At 48.7% G+C, this 15,862-nt stretch overlaps 1 protein-coding gene across 1 annotated transcript; it reads right to left on the bottom strand.

The window, feature by feature from the left end:
- Positions 1 to 3,678: 3,678 nt before the first annotated feature.
- Positions 3,679 to 6,028, bottom strand: ADM (adrenomedullin). Its single transcript, XM_025459462.3, has 4 exons — positions 5,854 to 6,028; positions 5,284 to 5,402; positions 4,982 to 5,131; positions 3,679 to 4,775 (listed from the first exon to the last, which is right to left on the bottom strand). Exons 2-4 carry the CDS (start codon positions 5,379 to 5,381, stop codon positions 4,457 to 4,459), a joined length of 567 nt encoding a protein of 188 aa, XP_025315247.1. The 5' UTR covers positions 5,382 to 5,402; positions 5,854 to 6,028; the 3' UTR covers positions 3,679 to 4,456.
- Positions 6,029 to 15,862: the final 9,834 nt, after the last annotated feature.

Raw genomic sequence — 15,862 nt, 5'->3', positions numbered from 1 at the left:
GAGAGATATATATATCTAAAAGGGTATGTACCAAGATATTAACAGTGGCTAGCTCTAGGAATGGTATGAAAGGTGAATTTTTTTCTGCACTGAATAAATATCGTGTAATAAGTAAAATGCATTTTTTTGTGTGTGTTTCAAAAATTTGTCTTAATACTCAGAAGTACTTTCCTGCTGTTGGATAAATGTACAATAACTTACTAAATTCAGCTGCCTGTGTGGTCATAGTCATTTTATTGTTTTTCCAAAATGTTCCAAAATAGCTCTGGAACAAGACCAGTGGGACCACCAAATAGCTATCTAGCCTCACCCTTCTTCTCATGCAAATGGAGACCAAGCCTCCAATCTGACTTTGGCAGAAAAGTCGGTGGGACCCAGGACAACTAGGCCCTCTCCTTGGCTGAGGAAAAGAGGAGCAAGCAGTCAACTTACAATAGTCAGCTTACAACATCCTCCATAAAGCTGCCTTGGGCAACAATTGCCAAAGACAAAAGGTTCCACTTCAAGGGTGGAAACTCTATTTGTAGCTTTGTAGACACAGGTGTTCTTACAGGGGCCTCAAGACCTACAGAGTGGGACTGTGTTTGGCCAGGAATAGCTCAGAAGGCCTTCCCCTCAGAAGCCAGATCTTGAGGCCTTCAGTGTATGTTCTAACTATATTTGGCAATAAAAACCAAAGAGGTCAGTGGCTTAGCTAAGGGGGGGGATAAAGCTATTCCTGATTTATAACCTCTGCTTCAAACCAGGACCAAGAATTTTAAAACTCACTTCATTTATTTATTTTGCACTCACTGAGCATACCGCTAAAGACATTTTCCTTTCCAGTCCTACCAGCCTCCTGTAAATCTTCCAGAACCACAGGTGTAAATCACCTACCCAAGCCATCCTCATATTAGAGGACATTTGGGGACATCTGGCCTGAGAGTCCAAATGTTAAAATTATCCGACTTACTCTCTATGGCTTTATAGCACTAAAATAGCTTGTAGTGCTTGGTTGCAAATCCAGGCTCCAGCACTTACTCCTACTGTGTGACCTTGGCTAAGTTACTTTACATCTCTGAGGTTCAATTCTCTTATCTACAAATAGAGACAATAATAACACCTACTTTAGAAAGCTGCTATAAGAATCAAATGAGATAATGTGTACAACCTGGCTAGGAGAATGTGTAATACAAAGCAGGTGCTAAAAAAAGAACCAAGTTCCATCCTCCCCATCACTCCCTTCCACTCTTAGCTGTTGAGCCAAGGTGTTGGCTTCTCAGGAAATTGCCCAGTACTCTGATTACAAGTGGACGGTACCATTCCTACAGCCAGCAACAGTAGCTAAAGATAAAAGCTGTGACTACTCCTCAGCTGAAGACATGTCGAATCAGCTCACAAATGACTCATCACTGTTGATAAACGATGTGTTCTTGGCATCAGGAGGCCTTATCCTGACAGGCTTCAACACCTTATTAAAAAAAAAAAAAAAAAATCCAAAAGGTAGGTTGAATGGCTCACAGAGCAGGTCCCAGGGTTTGATGGTGACCTTCAGTCAATTCAGAACTTACGTCACACTGGTCTTAGGAGGGTCCCTTGTCTGTTCAGACAGGTCTCTGATCACAGCATTTTTCTGTTGGGAAGGACTCCAGCTGAGCAGCTGCCTCTTTCAGAGCTGAACCATCTCCTTCATTTGCCCTGGATTCCCTGAAGGGAGTCATAAGACTCCCTGAGCTAAAGGCTAGATGCCTATTCCCTGCTCAGAACAGCCCTAAGCTAGTGCCCAACCTGCCTTTGGCAGCTTTGTCTGCCGCCTGAAGTCCTGCCAGGGTGAGGTTTGGCTGGAGAGCTCTGTGGCTGTAGGACAAACCTGGTGCAAGGGAATGGGTATTTAATCCTGAGCCACTGTCTGCGAGGTTCAAGTGTTTGCTGCTCTCTGCAGCTTCTGTGGCCCCTTCAGACCACCCAGAACCACTCACTGGCATAGAAATTCCATGACGAGTTTTTAATCACTATTTCATTCATGCATGCCCTGTACCTTTTACAATGCCTGGCACAGAGTTCTCTCTGAATATTTATTAAAAGGCCCTTGAGGATGAGGAATGGTCAGTTGCTGCATTTGTAACCTCAATTCTGATGAATCTCACAAAGTTGTCAAGATCAAATAGGACAATGAACTGTATGAAGATCGACACTATCCAGGGCCAGGTGTGCAAAAGCAAGGCTTTGTGTGCCCTTAAGGAAATTCCATGTGCTAGGATCTACTCTCTTCTGAATTGAAACTGCTTCAGAAGCAGGTGGTCTCTGGACCCCAGACTTAGGACCTATTTCTTTTACCGTATATGCAGGCAGGCTTTTTCTGAAAGCAACTATCTCTGGCCCTCAGAAGAAGGCAGTTGGTGCAAGCAGTCCCAGAGAAGGTAGGCTGCCCTGGAAACATTGCCATGCACCAAACTTAGGATTTTCTCCACCAGGAAGGCTTCTGAGATCACCTGTAAGCCATGCTTTCAAGTGGAAAGGCCGGCGAAACTTTCAGAAAAGGACAAGCAGTTGGTCTCCATCCTGGGTCGTCAGGATATTAGATGACACAAATGGGGCAGGGAAACCCAAATCAGGGGTGCTTCCCCTTATCCTCCCCTTCTATCCCAACTGTTCCCATGTCCCCTGACCTTCTAGTCACTCCCTGGGACTAAGTGTCCAGCTTCTATGATGGGAACTGGGGTCAACCTTCTAAGATGATTAGGCATAAAGAAAGCAAGGCGGAGGAAGGAAGGAGGGAGCAAAAAAGCAGCCTGGAGAGAAGTGAAGAAAAAAAGAAAAGGCTTGAGGAGGAGGAAGGAAGAGGAGCGCGGCAAGGGGAGGCGGAACAATGAAGGTCTCAGGCCGTCAGAGGCGCACGATTCCGGCGGCACGTCCCTCGGTCCCCGCCTCCGGCCCGCAGCTGCACGCTGCGCAGCGTGTGGGCGCTGAGTCACGGTCCCAGAACGGGGAGCCGCCGTGCAGGTCTGGGGGGGCCGGCCCTGGTTGGCATTTGCAGACTGTTTTTTTCTTTCCTCTCTCATTAAGGCTGTGTGCTGACTCCCACGTAGGAGGACTTATTAAACCGCACGTACTGCCTGACGGCTCTCGGGCCGCTCCGAGCGGCCGGCTGGGGGCGCCACAGCCCCGCTGATGAGCCCGCCCGCCCGCCACGGGCACCAGGCCGGCGGACGGCTGCAGTTCCTGGCGCGCCTGCCGGATTCCCCGAGCAGCGCGAACATTTTGCTGGAGTAGCTTCTAACTTGAACACCGCGGCAGCCTGGAGCAGCTCCTCACTTAGAAGGCCTCGGAGACCCCCTCACCCCGCCCCAACTCTCCGAGGCGCGCTTTTGCGCCGGGCTCCGCGAGCTTCTCCATTAAATCTGGGGCTCTGTTGCGCAACCCCGGGTCCAGGCTCGCCTCCCCGCTAGGGCTCACCCTACCCCCGCCCGGCCCCGCCGCCACGCGAGGCTGCGACCTTAGGCGCCTCTGCGGAGCCTGGACCCGATCGCAGGACGGGCGCCCCGCGCGCCCCTCCAGGAGGGCAGCGCTCCCGCCAGCCCGGCTACGCGCCCGAGCCGCCGAGCCACCTTCCCAAGCCAGGTGGCGGCGGGAGCCGGAGACTCCCGGGACGCACAGGGACAAGGGGCACCCTCCCTCCCAAGACTTGGGAGCCCAGAATTAATCAGCATCGAGACCGTTTATTATTGATTTGCTATTTTCGCATATCACCCATTTTATGTAAATAGATAATGCAGAGACACGGTGTTCCTTCTTCCACAAGAGGTAATAAGTCTCTCACGCACACTCACACACTCTGCAGCAAAAACAACGTTACACCTCGCTGAGACATTCACGTATTAAAATAAGTGGGGAGGGGGACAATGCAATGGTTTTTAAATGCCCTTAATACAATATATAACGTACAAAAATATCTCTATATTTGAAGTTACAAAAAAAATCTTCTGACAGCAACGAACTTAAATATTGATAGTTACCTCTGTATATACAACACGCATTGCACTTTTCCTCTCTAGGTTTTGGAAAGTTCAAGTAATAGTGAGGCTTGCGCCCCGGTGGGGTGACACCCCGTGAGAAATCAGTTTGTGGGCAGGCACGGCAGTGACTCAGACCCCTGTCCCTGGGGGGGGAGGGGGGAGGGTCTCAAGCATTTAATTCTCATTTAATTCTCAGTTAATCCTCTCCGTGAGCCTGGCAGGCCTCCCTTGCATTCCTCTGCCCCCCACGGGACACCTGGGCCGGCTTGGGACAGAGGGATCCGTGCCTCCGAGGAGAAGGGGCTCGCGCAAAGCCAGGGCTGGCCGCGGGACGGTGCCTCCCGGAATCCCGGTCTCTGCCCGACTTCCATCGGCAGAGGGGCTCGGCTCGGGGAAGCCCTCCGCCCAGGGGGAAGCCAGCGGGATGCACACGCGCGCCAGTTCGCTGCTGCCACAGGCGCCTACATCTTAAGGAGGTTGGCGAGCACCTGATGCGCCCGGGGGGCCGGAGCCCCGCCTGGCCGTGGCTCCGGGAACAACAGAGTCCGGCGAAGGCCGGGCTCGGGCAGGGAGCGCCGGCGCCGGCGGCCGTAGCCCTGAGGGCTAATCTTGCTCCTGGGGGCGACGCCGTCCTTGTCCTTGTCTGTGAACTGGTAGATCTGGTGCGCCAGTTTCTGCACCGTGCACGTTCCGAAGCGGCAGCCGAAGCTCCGCGGGCCCTGGAAATTGTTCATACTCTGGCGGTAGCGTTTGACTCGGATGCGGGCGGCGTCCGGACCGCTGGGGAAGGGAAGGAAGGTAACATCAGACGCCCCCATCAAGCAGAGCTTTGGCCCCAGCCACTGGGAATCCGAGCCATTCAAGGACCAGAGGGACTGGAATGGGCTGCCGCCGTCTGAACTGCCAGGCGGCCCTAAAGACCCCCTGGGCCAGGGCAGTGGAGGAGAGCTCCCTTTGCCCACCCCGCTCTGGCGCAGGGCACTTACCTGGTCTGGGGGTTGCGAGAGGCGCCCTTCACGTCCTGGGTCCGAATAAGAGTCTGGGCCGGCCCGGCCTTCACTTCAGCGAGCCCGGTGGGATAGCTGCTGGACACTCGAAGTTCCCTCTTTCCACGACTTACAGCCCATTTATTCCACCTAGAAAACACAAGACAGACTCCATTCGCATACCTCCAGGCGAAGTCCTGGTCCGGTCCGGCTCCCGTGCACTTCTAACCCCTCGGGGCCGGCGGCCAGTTTCCCTGGTCTCCCAGGTGCAAGGACTGGAGAAGGAGCTGCCTGCGACTCACTTCTTTCGGAACTCTGACGCCACGTCTAGCCGTGCGGTGTCCGCGCCCAAGAAGGCGAGGGAGCCCAGGTATAAGAGGGCGACGGGAACCAGCTTCATGCTGGCGGCGATGCGCAGACCCTGGAAGGGAGAGAGAGAGGGAGGGGGGCCGAGCGTGAGCAGCACCGCCCCGGGCGGGGCAGGCAGGGTGTGGGGGGGCCCCCGCGCGGGCCGGCTGAGCCCGCGCTCTGCCTGGCTCAGACCCTTATCTCGCCCGGGCGCAGAGAGGCGCCAGCGGCATTTGCACCCGCCAGGCGGGTGACAGGCCCCGCAGGGGAGGCCCTCTGCCCAGCGCCAGGCTCCCAGAGCTTTCCAGCTCAACTTCTCGGAATTTGGGTAGTAGAGTAGAGGGGACTGGGTCTCTGCGGTTCCGGTTGTGTGCACCGCTGGGTTCAGTATATGGGACGCAACCCGCAGAGGACCTTCCAAAATGGGTTGTACCCCTCACCCAGCACACTCTCAGCTTCCAGCACTCTAAAGACACCCCCCACCCCCCACCCCCCAGCTAATCCGCCCCGCCTGCGGCGCCTACCTGCTGAGGGGGTGATCTGCCAAGATCCGGGAGGAGAAGGTCTGAGACGTCGCTCTGGTGCTGGCAAAACCCCAACGTCCAAGCTGCGGTGAGAAACCAGAGGTGGCGAGGCTCGAGTTGTTCCGCCTAGTGTCACCAAGAAACCACTGAGTGGCCGGGTCTGGTTCCTCGGCTTTATAAGAGCACAGGGGGCGGGGCCTGAACTGCCCTCGCACCCTCCTATTCTTCCCTCGGGCTCGCGCGGGCTTCTGCACTCGGGCGCGCGCTTTGCTGGTCCGAAGGGGTGGGGGTGGGGAGCGTGGAGGGGTCCCTCGTGCCCAGAGGGCTCCGATGTGAGCTCCGGAGATTGGTGTAGGAACTGCCACAACCCTGACTGTGGGCACAGGGTTCAGAACATAAATCAGGACTAAGGAGGGCCGGTACAACCTCTTAGGGTCCTTACTCAGGACCTATGCAACCCAGAGTGCGAGGCCTACCCGCACGGAACTGCAAAACCCAACGCGAGGTCCCATGTGGATGGCCGGACCCCGGGACCTCGGGACCTCGGGACCTCCGGAGCGGTGGCCTCGAGTGGACCGCGCCCCCTGCCGGCTCGGCGCCTGACCTGAACGCGACCCCAGACTCCCGCGGAGCCGCAGGGGCAGGACTCGGAGCAGAGACCAGGGAGTGGGGCTCGCCAGCACCCCCAGAGAGGCTGAGACTCCATGGTTCTGGGATGGGCTAGTAAGATTTCGCAATAGGGGCAAGGCACAGAAAGGCTGATTTGAGAATTGGGATTTGGGGGGGAGAATTATCCCAAGTTTCAGAATTTAGTTGCCTATTTGGAAATATGAGAATAACCATAATTTGGACGGACGATACCGTTTCGTTTCTCGTAACGCCCATGTAATCCATATATTCCTTACAAGGTTACAACCTGAGAGAATGCCCTGCTGCCCTTAGAGATCTCATTCACCCATTGTAAACGTGAGGATTTACTGCCACGGAGCACACTAATGCTTCACGTATGTTAATCGTTTTAGAGTTTACAAAACATGGCCACATCCTGGTCTTTGATCCTGACACCTTGAGTTAGATGAGGAAGGTTAACATTCCTGTTCTTATTCTACCAAGTAGATATTGAAGTTGAGAGAGGGGAAGAATTTGACCAAAGGCACACCAAACGTAGGAAGCAGTGGAGTCCTAACTCGGCCTGGCAGGCAAACAGCACAGACTCGGCTGTGTGGATATTTCTAGGCTGGGGTCATCATGCTGTCAAGGGGGAGAGGAGAGTCTTAGCCCCCGCCCAAGGATTTATGCCTGTTCATGATGAATCACCTCCAAGCACGTTTGTCACCCGTTCGTGTTCTTCCATCACTGCTTCTTGACTTCACTTTCTTACTTCCCTTCGGAGGGAACTGAGAGGGAACTCAGTCCCCGCGGGAGCTCCCTAGTTCTGGCATTGGGGCCTCTGGTATCCTAGCACCCCCTACCCTACTCTCAAGTCCTGAAGCCTGGTGCCTAGACTAAGAGGCGGTGGGCGCAGGACCACTGGGACCCTGGAGACCGCTTCTAGTACCCACCTCACATCTGTGTGAAGATGGGCAATTGGGCAGCCTGGGTGGCTCAGTGGTTTAGCGCTGCCTTCAGCCCAGGGCCTGATCCTGGAGACCCGGGGTCAAGTCCCGCATCGGGCTTTCTGCGTGGAGCCTGCTTCTCCCTCTGCCTGTGTCTCTGCCTCTCTGTGTCTCTCATGAATAAATAAAATCTTTTTAAAAAATGGGCAAATCACGTTTGCCCACTAGTTTTCCTATCTACGATATGCCCCCTGCTGATCTCTATGCTTCCTACCTGCTCTGCCACACTGGTTCTGAGACCCAGGGCAAAGGAAGCTGGCTGGGTGCTGGGTGGTAGGGACCTTGCCTCATCTGAGCCACACACTGCTGGTTCAGCGCCCTTTTCATTCCCAGAACTGAACCGTGGACATTGCACCCAGGGAAAGGAATGGTTGCAGCTGAAGCTATTTCAAGGAGTCCTCAGATCTGAGCTCCTGAATAGATCTGAGCTCCTGAATAGATCTGAGCTCCAGCTGAGGATGAGGGAAAGATTCCTGGCTCCCGCGCTGGGTCTGGCTGTGCTAAGAGCTCGGGGCCCAGAGGGGCAGAGCAGGGTAGTGGGCTGGGTGGCCGCCTGGTGGGCCGCAGGGGTGTCACTGCGGCCGACCAGGTCAGGCGGCTGGTCTGCTGGCACCTCAGACAGTAGGTGTTCCTGTGCCCTGTGCGCCTGCTCGGTTTCCAGGAGCCGCCCCTAGGCAAACTATTCTGCTTTTCTTCCACTTCCCATCTCTTCACTTCAGTTTGTTCCCAGAGAGTCAGGCTCTTCTCCCCAACCCTGTCCAAGACAGGCTGGCTGTCAGTCTTCTCTGAGGATGCGACTTGCTGCCAACTTCCAGCTGGGTCCGCGCCAAGACAGGTTTTACTTTCATTTCTCTGGCGCGCGCGCCGCAACTGCCGTAGAGGTCAAGGACGGCTGGGCGCCGGCCCGCAGCCAGGGAAGGTCCCGTGGTCTGGACTCGTTCCTTCTGGTTCCCACCAGCCCTGGGTGGGGGGCGGGGGTTCGGTCTGCAGAGCTCTCTGGGGCTGTACCTCGTTACCTCCTCTCTGCGTCTTGCTGGAAAGCCCACGATTCCGTAGGAGCGAGTGCGGAGTGGAGAGAATTCGCTCTAGCTCCTGTGCGGGCTCGCGAAGGGTGCTCTGGATGCAAACCTCGCTTTGAGCTGCGGGCTGCTTCCGCAAGCCCAGCAAACCCAGGAGTGGGGACTGGGCTGTGCCCCGCCTGGCTTCAGCGCCTACTACCCCAGCGACGTAGCACCGACGCCAGGAATTCCCAACCTGAGAGCCTTGGCACACTTACCAGCCCGGCGCGCCTTGTCGCTCTAGCACTTAGATATCTGACGCTTCAAAACTCCGCCAGTTTTTTTTTTTTTTAAAGCAAAGTACTGGAATGGAAGCTCGGGATTTTGCTAGAACACCCGTATCTCCGAAAGACTGTGTGTGTGTGTGTCTGTGTGAATGTGCTTGCGCTCACACGCGTGTGCACTGGTGTTTGCGTAGGTGGCCGACCGGACCCAGAGTGTTTCCCTTAGGGGGTCGGGGGTATAAGTTGAAAGAATATATAAAAAATTTGCCAAATGTTGGCATCTATTCCCCACTCCCCCGTCCCGTGCAACCTGGAGTTCGCTTGCTTAATCATCGCTAAAGACACACACACACACACACACACACACACACACTACAGGTTCAGTTAAAGGGTGGGATCTAGAAGGACACACCACAGCGGGAGTTCTGCTTCTGGTGATTTGTTATAGTTTCATCCAAGTTGCAGTGATTGTAGATTCACATTGACTAGAAGGAAGGAAAGAAGGAAAGGAAGAAGCATCTTTAAAATCTCACTGTCAAGAAGACAAAAAAAAGAAAGAAATTCCAGTTAATGAAGGTCCACTTTTTTTGTGCCCAAGAATTCTTAAAGGGTCAAATTGTAAATAAACCCCAAACTAGGGTAATAAATGTATGTATCCTGAAATCATATATAAAGACACACAAATATGCGAAATATTTGTTGTATTGGTGTCTCAATTTCTTCTTCACATTCCAACTGTATTATTTTTAGGCCCTCAATCCAAGCCTTATTCTTAGTAATGTTTAGAGTTTAAAAAGATTTGTGGTGCTTGGTTTCTCAGCTAATATGTGGACACAGTCCCTAAAGCTATTGTTACCACACTTAGGCCATGAAAAAAAATAATGGGAAGCAATATAAGATATCAATGATATTAATAAGCATAAAAGTGAGTAGCTAAGTATATTGCACAAATTATCTCAGATTCCTCTTTTTTTCAAACAGGAAATTTTATAATGCATTTATTATTCACATGTTTCAAAATGCGTTGCTGAGCTGAGGGCTTGTTTACAAAGTTCATTTGAAAACAAGGTTTAAGAAGCTTCCTGGAGTCAATAACACAAAATATTTTAGGGAAAGGACACAAGGAAAGGACCAGCTTTGTAGATTTGGTCATTCACAGGGAGAAGTAAAGCAGGCTTCAAAACTTGGCACTTTTTTGGAATCTCTGATTTCTCCAAGAAGCTAATAAAATATAGATCTTTTCTTTCTTTTTTTTAATATAGATCTTTTCTAGAAAAATGCACACATATATAAATCAAATTAAGTATAAAATTTGCTACCTCGGGGATCCCTGGGTGGCTCAGTGGTTTAGCGCCTGCCCAGGGCGTGATCCTGGAGTCCCGGAATCCAGTCCCACATCAGGCTCCCTGCATGGAGCCTGCTTCTCCCTCTGCCTGTGTCTCTGCCTCTCTCTCTCTCTCTGTATCTCTCATGAATAAATAAATAAAATCTTAAAAAAAAAGGTAAAACAAATTTCGCTACCTCATTTTTGTGCTTTTACACAAAATGAATGGACAGAAACAATCAGTTCTGGAGCACCTGGCTGGCTTAGTGGGTAGGGCAAGCAACTCTTGATCTCTGGGTGGTCAGTTTGAGCCCCACATTGGATGTAGAGTTTACTAAAATTATTATATATATATATTTATTTCTTTTATTATATATATATTTTAAATATATTTTATATATATATATATCTTTTAAATCTGTCCTTGTATGTGATAAAGCCAGAAGACAAATCTCCCTAAAGCTTAAAGAATGTAAGTTGCTATAGGACAAAGAAAAGAGAAGAGGGTATACGGAGAAGAGGGTAAACATATTGAAACTTATTATACTAACCGCTATACCAACAAGAAGAAATTACTTTGAGAGAAATTTACTACTGATGACACAATAAGTGGCATTAATAAATGGATTATAAAAGAGAAGATTAGACCATTTGGGTTTCATCTGTAGCCAAAGGTGTTAACAAGAACAACCATTATGCTATCTGCCTCCAGGTGGGGATCCTATAGTATCAGATTAGAACCACTGCAATGAGGCCTTTTTTTTTTTTAAAGATTTTATTTTATTTTTTTTAAGATTTTAATTATCATTCATGAGAGACACAGAGTGAGAGAGAGAGGCAGAGACACAGGCAGAGGGAGAAGCAGGCTCCATGCAGGGAGCCTGATGGACTCCATCCCAGGTCTCCAGGATCACGCCCTGGGCTGAAGGTGGCTCTAAACCGTCCATTGAGCCACCCGGGCTGCCCATTGAGGCCATTTTTATGTATGGGCTGGCATGATTTGAAAGTGTGTTTATTCCTTTAACAAATACTTAGTGAGCACACATTACATGCCTACCTCTGTGCTCAGTGTTGGGCATACAGAAATCATCAATGCAAACATCATTCTTGTTCTCAACTAGCTTACAGAATGGTGGGGTAGCCTGACATAAATAAATCTTCAAAATAATAAATACATGATTATAAACTATGGTAAATGTTGTGAAGGAAAAGCAAAATTAGGGGGACCTAATGTTCCAAATGGAGGAAACAGTGTGTACAAAGCCTTAGGTGTGAGAAAGCACTTGGTATATCAGGGAGAAGCCAGTGTGGTTGAAATGCATTAAGTGAGAAAGAAGAGTGGCATCAAATGAGATTAAAGAGGTCATCAGGATTAGAGTAAATAGGACTCTTTGGGATATGATGAAAATTTTGTACTTTATTCATAATGACATGGGACTCTACTGACAGGTTTAAAGTTGGGAGAGACATGATCTGATATATATTTATTTAAAGGATCATTTTGGCTATTTACTTTTTTTTTCTTTTTAAGTAATCTCTATTGCCAAGGTGGGGCTTGAACTCATGACCTTGAGATCAGGAGTCACACTGCCTACTGAGCCACCCAGGTGCCCCTATTTTGGCTATTTAATGTGGTGAATGGATTAAGGAAGAGCAAGAAGGGAAACAGTGACAGTGGTGGCACCCTGGAGAGACCAGTGAGGGCCTACTACCCTCCATAATCTCTATTACTTTACCCCTCCACACACATACACACACACATTCCACCCTAAGCTTCACCAACAGAGTCAGCTTCATGAATACTCACCATGTTCTGTAACACAGGGTCCCACACTTGGCTTAATGCTCTGTCGCTGTTTTGAAATTCTTTTTTTTTTTTTTTAAGATTTTATTTATTCATGAGAGACACACAGAGATAAAGAGAGGCAAAGACACAGGCAGTGGGGAGAAGCAGGCTCCATGCAGGGAGCCCAACGTTGGACTTGATCTGGGGTCTCCAGGGTCACACCCTGGGCTGGAGGTGGCACCAAACCGCTGAGTCACCCGGGCTGCCCTGTTTTGAAATTCTTAATTTTTGGACAGAGGGTCCTATATTTTCATTTTGCATTGGGCTCTACTAATTATGTAGACAGTCCTGCTCACCAAACATGCAAGCTAAGTAAAAGCAGCCTGCAAACTCTCACAGCACTTATATACTTATACTATAACTGCTAATGTCAAGGGTTTTTAATATGTGTGTCAGGATTCAACTATTCATATAATCACACGTATGAAAGCAACTGCAGGGTGATTTCTATCAACCATCTCTGAAGCCTCCTTCCTGCACCGCAAGCCCCAGGTAGAAATAGTGTGTTTGCTATATAAATTTAATTTGAAGACAAGGTTCATAGCCTACTTACTGTCTTTAAGTTTTACCTACATGGAAAGTCTGGAACCATCCATGAAGCAAGGATATCAGTTAGGAAGTGATTGCAATAGTTAAGGTGGAAAGTAATAGTGGCTCAGATAGTGGGGTGTCAATGGAGGTGGAGAAAAGTATACATATTTGGAAAGTAGGACCAATAGGGCTGAGTGATGAATGTGGGGCTGAGAGAGAGGCATGTGTCAAAGGTAATGATCATTAAATTTATTACTGGGCAGCCCCGGTGGCGCAGTGGTTTAGCGCCGCCTGCAGCTTGGGGTGTGATTCTGGAGACCCTGGATTGAGACCCACATCGGGCTTCCTGCATGGAGCCTGCTTCTCCCTCTGCCTGTGTCTCTGCCTCTCTTCACTCTCTCTGAATGAATGAATAAATAAATCTTTAAAAAAAATAAATTTATTACTTAGGCAAATGAGTGGATGGAGATATGGCAATGGATCAGGCAATTTTATAAATGGTCTCCTTTATTGTTGGTTGTAGAGACTATTTGAAGAAGCCTTAACCATGCTCGTGGACATTTGGTTAAGTCTAACTCTCGTACTGCCTCTCTGAACTGTAGTGGCTAACCACAGGAAGCACTTGAAATGACTGTACAGATCAACCACTCACTCCGCAACAGCCAACTGTAGGAGGAGAGGGCTGATAATTCTTGCTCACTAGTAATTGGCCCTTTTTTTCTTCTAAAGCATGAATGAAAGGCATCTGCTGTGTACACATCATCATTGTGTTGCATATTCTTCCCTTCCTGCTCCTGCCAGCCATCAGTGAAATAAATCTGAGATTGCTTTACTCCTTCATTCTGGTGAAAGGTGATGGTAGTTATCTGAAAGGGACGGTCTGGCCTTTAGCCAACCTCAGTAATCAGCTGCCTTGTCAGGGCTTATCAGTTTCAACAGATTGGCAGCTGTCGGCTGAGAAGAAAAGCACAGCTCCAGTATATGCTACATATGTTCACATGTATTTATAAACATGTGCCTTTAAAAAAATTTTTTTTAAAAATTCATTTATGATAGTCACAGAGAGAGGGGGTGGGGTGCAGAGACATAGGCAGAGGGAGAAGCAGGCTCCATGCACTGGGAGCCCGATATGGGATTTGATCCCGGGTCTCCAGGATCGCGCCCTGGGCCAAAGGCAGGTGCCAAACCGCTGTGCCACCCAGGGATCCCCATATGGTGCCTTTATACAAATAGCTGGTATATGTCAAAATCCCTATGTTACAAACACCCAGTTGCAAATGGAATGGCAGCCCACCTATTACCCAGCAGATAGAATAGGCCTAACAGCACACAGCATTTAATTCTAGGCTTTGAAAACAACTAAGCTTTGGGGATGCCTGGGTGGCTCAGCCGTTGAGCATTTGCCTTCAGTCCAGGGAGTGATCCTGGGGTCACAGGATCAAGTCCCACATCGGGCTCCTTGCATGGAGCCTGCTTCTCCCTCTGCCTATCTCTCTGCCTCTATCTGTGTCTCTCATGAATAAACAAATAAAATCTTAAACAACAACTAAGCTTTGGTTAAAAAGAAAAGTTTAAATAATTTGAACCAACACTTGTTAATAAAATAAAACTCAAGACATTTAAAAAGTGAAATGGGACTCCTATGTCATGTACAAAAATTAACTCAAAGTGGCCTAAATACAAGAGCTAAAACTATGAAACTCTTTGAAGAAAACAGGAGCAAATTTTTACGATTGTGCATTTGACAATGGAGTCATATGACACCAAAAGCATGGAAAACAAAAAAAATAGATACATTGTATTTCATATGGTATATACAAACAATGGAATAGCCATAAAAAAGTATGAAGTACTGATACATGCTGCAACATGGATGAAACTTGAAAACATTATGCTAAGCAAAAGAACCCATAAAAGGTCACATATCATATGATTCTTTTATATCAAATATCCATAATAGGGAAGTCCATAGGGAGAAAGCAAATGGAGAAATGGGAGTGGCTGCTTACTGGGTATGATCAAAATTGTTTTGAGGGTGCCTGGGTGGCTCAGATGGTTAGGGGTCTGCCTTCAGCTTAGGTCGTGATCCCTGACTTGGGAATGAGTCCCACATAGGGCTCCCAGTTCTGCTTTTCCTTCTTCCTCTGCTTTTCCTCCCTGCTTTTTCTCTTTCTCTCAGATGAATAAATAAAATCTTTAGAAAATTATTTTGGAGCTAGATAGAAGCGGTAGTTATACAACATTGTGAATCTACTAAATATCACTGAATTTTCAGTACACTTTAATGGGGTTACTTTTATGATATGTTAGTTTCATGTTAATTATTTTTGAAAATTTTATTTATTTAAGTAATCTTTATATCCAACATGAGGCTGGAACTCAAGACCCTGAGATTAAGAGTCACATGCGGGATCCCTGGGTGGCGCAGCGGGGGATCACTGGGTGGCACAGTGGTTTGGCGCCTGCCTTTGGCCCAGGGTGCAATCCTGGAGACCCTGGATCGAATCCCACGTCGGGCATCCTGGTGCATGGAGCCTGCTTCTCCCTCTGCCTATGTCTCTGCCTCTCTCTCTCTCTCTCTCTGTGTGACTATCATAAAAAAAAAAAAAAAAAAAAAAGAGTCACATGCTTTTCTGACTGAGCCAGCCAGGCACTCCTTTCCTTAATTTAAAGAAAAGTTAAAAAAAAAAAAAAAGTAAAATGGGGAAGGAACATGACAGCTGCCTTAAAAATCTGAAAGTCTAACCACTGAAAGCTAAATTTTTTTTTTCTGGGTAGTTCCAGAGAGCAAACTTAGGGGAAGTTACAGGACAACTTTAATGTAAGGAGGAAGACCTTGCTAACAATAGGGCTTTAAACAGTGGAATGGGCTGCCTCCCAAGGAAGTAAAGCTACTCTTTACTGAAAGGGACCAAGTTGGGTAATGAGCTCTTCAGGGAAGTTATAGAGAGGATTTTTTTTCTTTTTTCTTTTTTTTTTTTTTGAGAAGATACTTACGTGCGGGGTGTGACCGAGGCTTTTTTGGTTAAATTATTTTCAAGATCAATCTGTTATCTTCCCTCCACCCTTGTAACTAGGCTGATTCAGTTTGGCCACACACAAGCTATTTGCAAGCAAATTCCTAGAGTTAAGGTATTCCTTCCTGGGAATTTCAGTTCTTCTAGTGTAGCCAAGCCCTCTCAATTTGTAGATGAAGCAAGTATGGCACGGAAAGAGGAACTGATCAATTAAACTTTCAGAAGTTGAAACTCCAACTCTCTGGACTCTCTGTTCAGAGTTCAAGCTATTGCAACTTCCTGTTGGTAGTTGGAGAAACTGTACATTCCAGTCATCAAAAGTATTTATGCATCTTTATACCAGGCACTGTTTAGAGCTCTTAGATATAAATGGTAAAAGGGTCAAGTCCTCAG

This window comes from Canis lupus, chromosome 21 (genome assembly GCF_003254725.2).
Source record: "Canis lupus dingo isolate Sandy chromosome 21, ASM325472v2, whole genome shotgun sequence".
Taxonomy (NCBI): Eukaryota; Metazoa; Chordata; class Mammalia; order Carnivora; family Canidae; genus Canis; species Canis lupus.
The sequence above is the reverse complement of the archived record's forward strand: the minus strand, read 5'-3'. Positions and strand labels throughout refer to the sequence as shown.

What these genes read in the sequence shown, in the direction of transcription:
- ADM (XM_025459462.3), bottom strand. Translation starts at nt 5,381, where the DNA reads ATGAAGCTGGTTCCCGTCGCCCTCTTATACCTGGGCTCCCTCGCCTTC. An exon ending in GCGTCAGAGTTCCGAAAGAA is followed by an intron (nt 5,132 to 5,283) that starts GTGAGTCGCAGG and finishes TGTGTTTTCTAG; the next exon opens with GTGGAATAAATGGGCTGTAA. An exon ending in TCTCGCAACCCCCAGACCAG is followed by an intron (nt 4,776 to 4,981) that starts GTAAGTGCCCTG and finishes TCCCTTCCCCAG; the next exon opens with CGGTCCGGACGCCGCCCGCA.